General features: G+C 44.7%; 1 protein-coding gene across 1 annotated transcript in view; it reads right to left on the reverse strand.

The window, feature by feature from the left end:
• The window catches only part of myo10l3 (myosin X, like 3), a 100,025-nt gene that overhangs the window by 9,098 nt on the left and 78,098 nt on the right, over positions 1-12,829 (reverse strand). Inside the window, exons 22-33 of the mRNA XM_066687304.1 lie at positions 9,123-9,229; positions 7,146-7,577; positions 6,734-6,773; positions 5,828-6,622; positions 3,966-4,089; positions 3,622-3,865; positions 3,267-3,362; positions 2,180-2,273; positions 1,705-1,760; positions 938-1,080; positions 331-525; positions 21-178 (exon numbers count right to left, since the gene is read on the reverse strand). Coding sequence (XP_066543401.1) covers positions 21-178; positions 331-525; positions 938-1,080; positions 1,705-1,760; positions 2,180-2,273; positions 3,267-3,362; positions 3,622-3,865; positions 3,966-4,089; positions 5,828-6,622; positions 6,734-6,773; positions 7,146-7,577; positions 9,123-9,229 — 2,484 coding nt within the window. The remainder of the gene's footprint in view (positions 1-20; positions 179-330; positions 526-937; positions 1,081-1,704; positions 1,761-2,179; positions 2,274-3,266; positions 3,363-3,621; positions 3,866-3,965; positions 4,090-5,827; positions 6,623-6,733; positions 6,774-7,145; positions 7,578-9,122; positions 9,230-12,829) is intronic.

Below are 12,829 nucleotides of genomic sequence, written 5' to 3' on the forward strand. Positions count from 1 at the left end.
CTGTCTGTCCAGGGTCTTACCTTGATATCCCTAATCAGCTGCTGTGTTGGCGTCTCGATGGGGACCTTGTTGTCGATGACGCCCTGTATTGCGTTGGCCCACCTCATCGCTTCATTCAGCATCTTGGTGTAGAGGCGGTAGGAGTGCTTGCGCCCATGGACGATGATGTTCCAGTAACCTAGGAAGAGATGAGAAGAGCTTCAGAACAAACCAAATAATCTTTCCTGACCACAGGACCTGGGAAAAGGTTGGGCATTGACTCTTCTATAGCTTTAGCATTTACAAAAATACCAACTGTGAAGCTGACATACGGGGACCCGAATGGCTTACCGGTTTCCTTGAAGATCTTTTCGTCGGGCTGCCCCACGGAGCAGAGGCTATTGAGGACCAGCGTGCCCAGCTTGGAGGCACTGCGCTCGGAGGATTTGTAGTAGTCCAGGGAGTTGTTGGTGAGCACAAACCAACGCTTCTTCAGCTTCAGAGAGGTGCTCTTCCCCCCAGACTTCACCTCCTTGTGGAGCCAGCCTGGAAAAACACAGCATTGACACCAGTGACGTTTAGACACAGACTGGGCAATGATGAGCTGAGCTGATTAAGACCTCGTAGAAGTTCTTTCTGCGGATATTTAGAGGTTTACAGTGTTTTTCCTCATGCTTTACTTTGCCATGGTTTCTCATTGTTTGCATTAGCTGTACTATGTCATAGCTTTATGATCCTTTCTGAAGGTCTAAGGCAGTAATTTTCAAACGTCCTTTTGGATGAACTGAAAATATATATCATGAGGGAAGGTGGGGACTAATGCAGCCCTCATGGTAGCTTTTCCAATCAGTCGGTGGCAGCTATTCAATTCTGAACCACTTTCTTTCATGGCTCTTAGAGAGAAATTTGAACCACCTCCTGCTTTTTCCACTGAAGATTAGTCAGAGAGATGGCTCACCTCGCACTAAGAACTCCTGGCCGTCAATCTTTGAGTCTCCCTTGGGCTTCTGCAGCAGGCTGATCCAGTGGTGCATCTCCTCGGGGGTGTCTGTGTTGCAGTGGATCACTCGGTTCGCAGTGATGATCACAAAGGAGTTGGGCCTGTGACGAGAGACAACCAACATGGCTTCCTCAGTACAAACACGACCTACTGCACATCATCCACATTATTGTTTGTAGTTTAAGTCGGGCTTACATTTGCATGTTCACCTGTGGTATACCTGTCATTTTGTATACAATTGTCACATCATATTTTGCTATCAACCTTCAATAGCCATGCAGAATTTTCAGGAATGTAAAAGAATTGGACTTAAACTATAGAGATATGTCTGAAAATATGTTTACAAAATGATAGACGATGCATCTAATAGAGCATATTATGTACTGTTGACAGAGTGAAGGTTATTTTGTGGCTTCATATTATTTTCTGTAGTGGACTCTCTCCCAAGTGTATGTTGTGATTATATGTTGGTAACATTGCAGCAGCTCTACCATAAATAAACCACATGCTTAGTCCACTACAAAAAACGAATGGGATTATATTTACAAACAGTATGTTTTGCGATGACTGGAGAGTCCTCAGATAGTGAAAACCACCATGGGAAACAATCTTCTCTTGAATGTAATCCTACAGTTCTAGGTAGGTTAAGGCTAATTTTAGTACTAAACACTATGACTGAGATATTACTTTGACACTCCACCAGTTGCCTCAGAGACCATCTTTACCTGTCTGGATTGTCCGAGGCACAAACAGAGTCAATCAATCCAACATCCAGCGTCCCCTGGAACACAGCAAGACACAATACTTTAGACAGGAAACCGCAGGATCAAGAAGGATGAGTTTAGAAACTCTTTAGTCTCAACTTATTTTATACCTACGACATGGCCATTTTTTAGGGATCTTCTTTAAACACCCACAACACTCTATGAAATGTTACTTACTAGACTGGATTTGTTTGGACTCTGGTATAAAACTAGATTTGAGCCTCCAATCTGGCTTCTTAACATCCACATTGGAGAATTGCAGGACACAGAATAATATTTAATCAAATTTCCAAAATATGGCAAAATATGTAATCTTTAGACTATTTGACATTCTACACTTCTGTCTCAATGCACTGGACAAAGATCAAATGAAACAGAACTGACTCATTATCAGAGAAGGGCAGGGTAGGGCAGGAAGTGAGAGGGACATACTGACCACAGCATTCTTGGGGTTGGCCTGCTCGTCCTGCATCTCTAGGAGCTGCTCTGCGGTGGCGCTGTGGACCCGGCTCAGCACATTGAACCAGCCACTGAAACAAAAGACAGCAGGGGTTTGAGGTTAAGCAGGCTGTTGTAGCAGCGAGAATAAAGTCTTAGCTTACCAGCATTTAACAGTATGTGGCAGGGCTTTAGAGAGCATTCATGCCTTCGGTTTCTATTCTGTACATTTTGTACTAGGATCTAGAAACTATCATTCTGTCCCCTACCCCCACCCCAAACAAAAATAGCAAATATATGTCATACACCCATGTGTTCAATGTGAATGGAGATGTTTTCTGGGAGGATGTGAGCAACAGCAGCAGAGTTTGTATCCTGTGTGAGTAATGAGAGACTGCCTTATGTTACACTGTGTCTGCCGAAATCATTATCAGAGCTCAGGGTCTGCTGGCTTCGGGTCTAAGTGTTGAAATATGTCTCCCGGGTTAGTTTTACAGAGAGGATTAGGATTATTACATATTGCTATTTTGGCAGTGGTGCAGCAGTGATCTAAGGCCAATGGTGGGAAATAGGATGGATTAGAATAAAAGCCATATGGTCTGGGAAAAGCGAGGCCAGGAGACTTGAACCATTCAGAAACTTTCCTTTTCCTTTCCTGTATCTTCCTGGTGAATAATTAGCTCCTTCAGTTTCCAGAAGCAGGCATTGCCACTGGATGGAGTTTGTTCTCAGTTCCTTTGTTTCTATTAACAATACACCCTTTCATAGTGAGGACATTTTAGGGTGAAAACTGTAATTTTGGAGGATATTACATTATAGGGACAATCTCTGTAATCTATAGTAATGTTTATTGAATTTTATTGTGTTTTATTTAGTTTGTAAGGAATTTAATATTGCAGCAAGAAACCACAATAATTATCATCGTCATCAAAATGCACATGCTGTACTGAATTATTCCAGCAGGGGGAGACACCCATCTAAATGTGCTTCTTAGCCTTCAGTTGAGCAGATCCACACTGCTTTTTCAACAACAAAAAAACCTTCATGGCCAGGGTGAGACGTTCAGCGGCCACACGGGTTCCTACCTGGCATCCTCTGGTGACTCGGCCACAATGTGATAGGTCCTCTCGTCGGTCACAATGTCCAGGGCGTTCTCCTTCTCGTGGTTGTCAACAATCTCCCTGCAAACAAGCTCACGTTCAGTGCCAACAGTCTAGCTGAGGAGCTTTGGCTTTCCTTCACAGAGCCCTACCATGTTCAAATGTTAACCCCTTCAAAACAAGGGAATTTCCTAATTTTCATGTTGTCTTCATGCAAATTTCCATAACACCCTACAGGGGGCACAAGGCTCCTTTAAGAGCAAATATGCAGTGTAAAAACCTTTCTTTAAAGCACCGACAGACTGCAAACTGTCGGAGGCCGATCACAGGGTTGTCTTACTTGGCCACCCGGATGTCGATGGTGCCCTTATGCTTCTCCTCGCTGTCGTTCTCAAAGTACATGAGCTTGGACTCCCGCAGCACGAACCAGCGCATCTTCCAGTTGCGCCGTGAGAGCGTGGATAGGCCCCCGCCCTTCTTATACAGCCAGCCGGACTTCAGGGCCTCCTGCTTGGCCCTGAACCACATGAAGGTCTCGTCCTTCAGAACACACCAGCGCCGTCGCCACGGGATCATCAGACCACCTGCATATGGAGGAGGAGGGAACGTATGCTTAATTTCCAATATTGGGCAATCAACATCATATCTGTGGACGTACGCATTGTTGTAAAGAAGGATTCTCACCCTTCATGTAGAGGTAGCTGTGGAAGTATGGAGGGCCTGTGCCATTGAAGAGGCTCACTCTGCCATTGGACACCTCCTCGTCTGTGTCAATGTAGCCATCGTTGTCATCATCGCTGTCAATGAACTGGAGAAAGGCGACCAATTACCTCAGCTGAAAATAACTGCTCTGTCTGGGTTCTAACAGCAGACATATCCCCCCTGATGTAGATGACTAATCCAGTTCTCTGCTTTTAAAGGGTTTCTTTGCATTGTTACAATATTTTTTGTTTGTTTGTGGCTTAAATGCTTAAAGTGTCTCCATGAAGGTGGTTTGGAACACTGTATAAAATAAATAAAACCCAACCAGTTTACTGATGGAAAGTTTTGGTCTCACCACAGAACACCATCACCCATGAAGGGAACTCTGTGTCCACTTGTATACGGATTGGCCAGAACTGGTAGAGGTTTACCATTGCAGGTCAGACTCTGTTCTCTGAGAGGAGGATTCCACCCCCTCCCTGGGTTTAACAAGCAGCAACAGTATGTCACAGTTGAAAAGCGCAAGGACGAATATCAAGAAAAAACTAGTTCAGTGATTATTAATTGTGCATGGCGAAATTTCAAAACTAAACAGTGGGATCATTGTGGGAACATTCCCATATTTTCCCCTGAGGATAACTGGCCAGCCCAAGAATAGGCCTTGGATTGTTGAACTGCCTCCATTTACTGTATTTGCAACAGCTCTCATGCTTTCATGTCGTGGACAATATTTGGTCGCACACTGGTTGAAATAAAGATGAAAGAGGTAGTGTGACCGAAATAGAACATGGTCTTCTGTTTCCAGTTGGGAAGCGAGAGACCACACAAAAAAAAAACGGAGGAAAAAAGGTTTAACGTGACAAGGTCAAGTATGTAGACGTGGAATAAAGAAAAATACTGAAACAAATCAAATCAATAAACATGAACAAAAGCAAACCACAATGAACTGTCACGTCACTGAGAGTTCAGTTAACTGCAGCTAGTTTATGTCAAGTCGGACAGACAATTCTTGTTTTATCCTGTCAGCCTTGCTGTGTATCTGCTTAGGAATTGCTGAACAAAAACCCACAGCTGTATCTTAACTTCCTGTTTACTCTTCAGCTCCAACAGTGCAGAACGTTTGGATTGGTAGGTACAACAAAGCAATGCAATGCAAACTCCACCCATTGCCTTTAAGTTTGGGGTTAAGACCCTTTCTATTGGAGCACCCTTTGTACTAGAAAGGCACTGGATATTAAAGTACAAATTCAACCACAATCCTTCCACTAGCTTAATTTGAGGCTCTCCATCATATCAGACAAAGGTTTTCAGTGGGGATCTTGTGTTGTTGATTTAAGACTTTGAAAGCACTTCACCTGCAATAAATTGGTTCATTACAAATTGGGACGCAGATCTGCTTCTTAATTAAACATGATATTTCTTTAAAAGTTGAATTTTAAGATTAACTGCATTAAAATGAAAATAAGGTTTTCTTCTCAATTTCTAAGAAAATGGGTATTCGATGAGTTTGAATGGTCAACATTCATCCCCCATCCTATTCTAATCTTCTATCCCCTATTTCTTTATTATAATTTGTATGTGCAATCAGGATTTCTTTCCTCTGAATTAAGAAGTGCTATATTCTCTTCAAGCCTAGAGGAAAGCCACTATCAGTCCCGCTTAAGTTATGGCATGAAGCACTTGAGCTTCTACAGAAACAAAGGAAGCAAGACAGCTGGCAACTTTCCATGTTTAAGAACAGGTTCAAAAACAGACACCAGAGCCTAAAAGGTCCTTAGTTTGAAGGTCATTCCCATCGGCAAACATCTGAGGAGAATTGTGACAGTAAACCAAACGCCACTCACCGAGTCTGAGCTGCCCCGGTACGAGTCCAGGCTGTTGTAGGTGCAGGTAGACTTGCGGAGAACCTCTTCGTCGGTCAAGTGGCCATCATTGTTGCTGCCCGCGTCCCCTGAGCTGGCCAGGGCCTCTTCTAAATCATCGTGGTCATAATCAGACTCCATATCTGGGGGAATGCTGTAGATGGGCTCCTCTGAGTCAGGCAGGCTCTCGGGGATGGTCTGGTCGATGCTTTGGTAGTCACTGCCGTCGTCCTCAATGACGGCAGGGGGGGGCGGTGGTGGAGAAGGTGGAGGGGGGCAAGGTTCTGAGGTGTTGGGAAGGTCCACGGGGGCTGGAGGGGGTAAGTCCTCGGGTCCCTCTGGGAGGATAAGATCAGGGGGTGGGGGAGGGAGGTTGGCAAAGATATCCTCCCCCAGAGCTGGGAAATCAGGCATGGGGATGTTCTCTTCTTCGGCATGGAACCCCTCGTCCACCTCTTCCTCAGCCAGGGGGGCCGTGGTATCCAAGGGCTCGTTGAGGTTCTCCTCGCTGGAGAGGGAGCGCTCCAGGCCCCCGAAGTCCAGCAGCTCCAGGAACTCCTGGGCCACCTGTGAGGCTTCCTTCTCCAGCCGCTGGATCTCAGCATCGCGCCGCATCTGCAGCTCTACCCTCGAGGTCTCGCACAGCAGCGACACACCCTCCTCACGCTGCTTTTGGAGCCGCTCAATCTCCCGCTCCAGGCGCAGGATCTTCTCCATCTGACGGCTCTCCTCTTCCACCACACAGGGGCTCGGTGTGCGGGGGGACGCCTGCTCTCTCTGAGATGTTGAGAAAGAGAGGGAGGGAGATTCATATTCTGGATTCCAAATGCATTGAAATAGGACTGTTTCAATGATAAATAAATGGGACAATGAGAAAGGAAACATTACCTTTGGAGGAAGCAGCTCAGATCCCAGTTGCTCCATCTCTCTAAAAGGGGAAAGAAACACTTAGGTTCACTAACTCTTACTTCACAAGTGGTGGCCAGCTATAGTTGGCCTAATCAAATCATATCCAGTATTGCAGAAACTGAAATGCATGCCAGCATAGATCAGAGCTTAAATCAGGTGTTCAGAGACCATATTTCTTTAAAATGGACTGATGCCTTTTTTAAATATTTATTTAAGCATTTTTTTGGGGGGGGACCTTCTTTCCCGAATTTAAGCTCATGAGATAAAGGAATTATATTTTGCGTGTATTAAAAATCACACTGCACACTGTAAAAATCTATTTTCATAGATTAGTCAATCTGTCAAAAGAACAGAAACTCAGCCCAGACAATCAGGGAAATGTTTCCTGTACCTGCTCTCACTTTCCTCCTCCTGTGTCTTGGCTTGGTCTTTGGTTTTCTGCTGTAACTCCTGCTGGGCCCTCAGCTCCTCCTTTTCCTGTTGTCTCTTCAGCTCAGCCTCTTCCTGTAGTATCCGGAGCTTCTCCTCTTCCTCCTTCCTCCTCAGCTCCTCCTCCTCCAGCCTCTTTCTCTCCACGGCGGCTTCTTCCTCTACTCGCCTCCTCTCTTCCTCCTCCTCTCTCCGTCTCCTCTCCTCTTCCTCCTCTCTCCTTCGTTTCTCCTCACGGATGTGCTGGAACAGGCCCCGGGCCAGCTGGCCTCTCCGGTGCTTTTGGAAGACCACGGCGGCGGAGCGCAGTCGCAGGAACCCTTGCCTCCAGAAATGAGCTCGGTAGTTCTTCTGGATGGTGATGGTGCTGGCCAGGACCTTCTTATAGTGCTTCCTGTGTGATAAAGCAGGAGACGCATTTGGTTAATGACTGTCCAGCAAGTTCAGCACTAAAACCTCACACTGTTGACAAGTAATGTCAACTTACTGTCCTAATGCAAGTTGGTGCACGTGCTTGAAATAAGTTCTCAGACTGGAGCGCTCCCCCTGCTAGTACGTAGGTTTTTCATCTGTTGCCTGCTGTGCACAGTATGACATATCATATTAGAGCTGGGCTTTGGCCGTAGTTCCTTTGGAAATGCTTTTTCCTTCAGAGGCTTATGTGGTTTACTCACACCTAGTTAATCTTGGACTGACAGACCGATGACAGTAATGTGTCAGCAGTCCAATTATCTTTACACCATTTTGCCCTGTGAATTGAAAAACTTGGTCCTTTGAAGGACCACCCAAAAAGCTAGGTCTCCTTGGTCAGCAGTCTTGGATTGTTATTGTCTTTTGTGCAATAAACAGTAGATTGAGACCTCCAAGCATTTCTATTGTTGAAACCTTAGTCACAAACCAGAAAAGACTACTTTATGAAGTTGCTGCAATATCTATTTTTCTCTTTTCATGTCATCATGGCAAACATGTCAATAAGAGTGATTTAAGGAGGAAGGAAAGCTATTGCACTGTCCAGGGTAGATCCCATCGGTGTAAGAGCATAGTGTAGCTTTCCAACAGTGTCCGGCTAAATATATGGTAAACCAGACCATAATCATCCATTGAGACGTAAAGAAAAAAGAGTAACTATGCTATTTTAGATTTGTATTTGGAAAAGATGGAAGATGCAACTCATCCTTTTCTACATCATCACTCTAAAATAAGTTTAAAATAATTATATAAATACATTTGATTTTCAAGGCAGGCAGAAGGTTTTATAATGTAGAAAGCTTTCCCACAAGCTTATACAAACACATTTGGGAATAATAGCTGTCAATATGAATAATACACCTGTAATTCTACATTCAATCTGTATGGAAATTGAGTGAACTTCCCAAATGCAAGCAGAAAGCAGCTGGTGACTCAAAACATACAAAAAAAATTAGTCTTCACTGTTTAACAGGCTTTGTTTCCACCAGTTGCATGGGCTTTAACCCTTGCAAGACAATGGCAACTGCTAGGTATAAGAAGATACCTTGAGAGGCAAATAGAGACATACTCCTCTGTTTCTTTACTGTACTCTGTACTATGTACGTATTCCTTGTCTGCTTTCACTTCTTAACCACCTTTGTATGTAAAATTTTTATTATTAGCTATTGCAGCAGCAACCTTTTATTAAACTGTGTGCAAAGGTTAATTATATTGTCCCTTTAATTCCTGGTATTCTTTGTGGTGCTATTATACGATTAGTATGGACTTCTTACAGGCATACCTGCAGCAGAATCAGACCCCCCCCTTAGCTACTGCAATACCAACCTAGGTTCTTCCTGCAAAATAACTTCTGGGCACAGGTTTCTAACAGGTTGTTGTCCCCTCTTCTTCCCCACCACCCCCCGCAACACACACAACCGCACGCCCCAGCCCCGCTCTATTTCTCCCTCTCGCTGTCCCCAACACTAACCTTGCCACATAGCTCAGGATGTGGGCTCGGATCACCATGCCAGCCTTCCTCCGCACTTCCTCCCGCTCCTTCTCCAGCCGCTGCTCCAGTGCTTCCTTCAGGAACACCTGTGACAGGCGAGACCGCAGAGGTAGTTGAAGAATATGGGAGGGGAGGGGTGGGGAGTGGGAGGGTGAGGGTGGGGGTGGGGAGAGGGCAGTAAAGGGGAGGTTTTGTCCGGCGGGGTGCTTAGAAGCTATTCCCCAGGATTGCAGCTAGAAACATTCCCAGGGACGCTGCTATGGCTCTGCATTGCATGACACCCAAAGCGGTTTGTGAGTCTTGCTCCTGCTCCCACAGCTACGGCTGCTGTGGCTGCTGCTGCTACAGTTTCCCCTGCTCTACTGACGTGCGCGCAGAGGGAGAGCTCAACAGAGACCGAGAGGGGAGGGGGGGATCAAAGTTGTGAATGGCTGTAGTCCAAGGCCTAGGCCACACCTCTCCCTGCTCTCCTTGCTCTCATGAAGAAAGAAAGAGAGACACACACACACTTTTCTTAACCCTTCCCTGTCCTACACTGACAATGGGACGAACCGACACTAAGCCTCGAGATTTATTTTACTGCTACACTCAACAACTCGGGTGTTAGTCACTGTCACACTATGAGCCTCAGGCGCTGACACAGCAGTGTGCTGAAATGTCAGCGTGGAATTGCTAATGGTTGCTCTGTCAAGGAGCAACTGGAACAGAACAGGGCGTTTTAATTGCAGGAGATCTGAACTGCACATGTACAAAGCACTGCAGTTTGTGTTTTCAAAAGCCTTAGCCTCTTGCTACTCTGATGCCTGGCTTCAAATCACACTCACTGCTATAGGCCAATTTGTATCCTGTTCATTTTCACACACACAATTGGTCACATTTTGTGATCAGCTGTTTTGCAAAGCCATGAAGTCTGTTGAGGTATTTTAAGGCAATGCATGAGTACTTAAAACACCTCTCCTTTAATAAGATATTAAATTGACAGTAGGTTAGCTTCACAGACACTCATATTTAGTCCTGCAGTATCCCATAAATACTTAGCCGTCAAAAGATCAAATAATCATTTGCACTGCAGCTTCTATAGTGAAGGGCTGTTGAAATTGTAGTACTATACTAATAAAAGTATTTCAGATTTAACCGTGGATTGCAAAATGAATAAATCAAGCATTGTTTGATTTGCTAAACAGCAATCCATAAAAGCCAATTTGACTCCTATCACAAAAACAACGTAAACGCATCACAAAGTGCTATTGCCATGATTCATAGGTTACCTATTGACGGTACACATGCAAGCCCAGATCTGACAAAAGGATTTGTGCTCATCTGTGACTAAAGGACTTTGAGACCTGTTGTACTGACACACAATTCTGGAAATGATCCAGGCCTCAGCAGGTTGAAACAAAGCACTACTAAACACACAAGGTAATTCGGATTTCAAACATGGAGACTTTCCCATTTCCAACAAAGGGATCTAACAGCACTAGTAAAAATTAGGTTTACTGCACCACTTCAGTTTGGGATGTTTAAAATCTTAGGAGGTACCTTCACCTCTCATGTGAATTGGATCTTTGTCATTTGAAGACCAAATAGAACGCATATCTACTCGAAAGCCCTGCCGTATTCACTGCCGTACCACCACAAATAAGTGGAAGTGTCCAGTTTCCCACAGTAACGGGGAAAACAGGGTTCTCTCTTTGCTCCTGCTGTTGTGGACCTGCGTTTCCCTGTCACGACTCCCCAGATGTTGGTGGAATCAGAGATGCACAGCTGGGCCGATTGCTCCAGTCATTCTTAGGAAGTTTCCTTGTCCACATCCTTCCCGCGACCCACACAATCCAAAACACTAATTCTGGGAACGCGTTTCCTTTCTACACAATCAGCCCAGATATAATTACACACAGATTGTTTCAACAAAGGAAACTCTGCCCCCCCAAGTCCTCCTACCTCCCCCACTACCTCACATTCACATGCAAATACATAGACAGAAGCATGCTCACTTAGGAAATCTCAGCACACTACCGAACCACAAAATAAACCACACTTCTAATAGTCAATGGGGAAATACCACTAAATGACAGTATCGTAAGGCCTTCCCATCTATTCAAATTGTTGAAAGCAGAGGAATCATTTCACTGCAGTGAGAGAAAGGAGAGGTAAATGGATCAATGATCTATTGTCACCTGGAAGATAACTCTGAACCAATCATTATTGACTATTTTGATGCACTGCAAGTCCTTACACTTTGTTTACAATTCAATAACACTGCATTCTCAAAAACTGCAGAACTAACACCCCAGAAACAGAGAGGGAGACATTCTGGAACCATATCAGTATTGATATGCTTCATATATAAAAACAGGTATGTTCCATCTATACAATGTCTTTCCAACTCCAGTCAAAGCATTAAGTGTTTGCTTATATTTTAGCCTATCCCATTTGTCCCTCTCTGGACTGGTGGAGTGAGATTTTAAACCTCCACTGTAGTCAACAATTTATTCCCACAGCTATGAGACAATTATTTTCTCTCTTTCCCGTAATCTGTCCTTCAGAGAAGCATGCCCGACTGGAAACCTTTGTCTATCCGTCCTTCACCTCATCTACGATTTACAACCAACACAAATGGTAGTCAGATTACCTCATATTAGATTACAGCCCATTAGTAAAACTATCTGCACAATGTCAAACATACATGTGAAGCACGAAATAATGTTGTTGTTTTTTTTAATGCTGAGGGCTCCGTCGATTTCGTATTGTGCTTAGCAAAAGCTGTAAAAGAAATCTAACATGCCTGGTTCAGTTGAGGCGATGTTGACTTAATCGGAGATCAGTGCACCCATGCCTCACTCCATTATTGTGGACGGTTATATAAGGCTTTCACCACAACACTGCCAAAAACAGCAAGAGCCAGTGTGCCCGCTAAGCCCTAATGACGGGCCTGCTGACTCCTACAGGGCGCATTAGCCCAAACCCAATATTAGAAACCATTGTTATTATATTGGCTGCTTGCTGCAGGGATGTAACTTTTTCTCCCACTTAGGGATTTGCCAATGATTTTACTGGCGAAGGCAGATATTAAAGGTGGATTATGCTGCTATTAATGATGCTGCCACCAGAGTGAATGAAAAATTTCAAAAGTATGCCTTTTAATCTCCCAATGGTGTTATGACTTACAGAAATTAAGCTGGGGAAATGCGATGGCTCCTCTACAATGGCCAGAAGGATCATAGATTTGGGAAAAATAGTTAAGACCATTGGAATTCAGCGATGGAGGCACCAATACTAGGAACTGCAGGTAACGCGAAGACCCGCTGTTTGGTGTATTTTCTGAAGGAGTGAAGGGGTTAAGGCAAGTGACCTTGGGCACATTCATAACTGCAACACGCCGAGAACAAATGGGAGGGGGGCACGGGGAGGCTGTCCACTTCTGACCTCGCCACAGAACAATGGAGCTATTTTACTGCTGAACAATCGGTCAAGCATGTCCTAGTCAGTCAGCCTTAGCAGCTCTGTGTTTGTGTGTTTATGTGTGTATGTGTGTGTGTGTGTGTGTGTGTGTGTGTGTGTGTGCGCGTGTGTGTGACCAATCGCCCAAGTTGCATGGCTCACATACTGAGTTACTTTCTTTAAGGCTGTTACAGCCAGCTCTCCGATAACCTCAGAGAAATGGCTTGCATGTTCGTGCTGAAAAT

Source organism: Amia ocellicauda, chromosome 16 (assembly GCF_036373705.1).
Source record: "Amia ocellicauda isolate fAmiCal2 chromosome 16, fAmiCal2.hap1, whole genome shotgun sequence".
In the NCBI taxonomy this organism is placed as follows: Eukaryota; Metazoa; Chordata; class Actinopteri; order Amiiformes; family Amiidae; genus Amia; species Amia ocellicauda.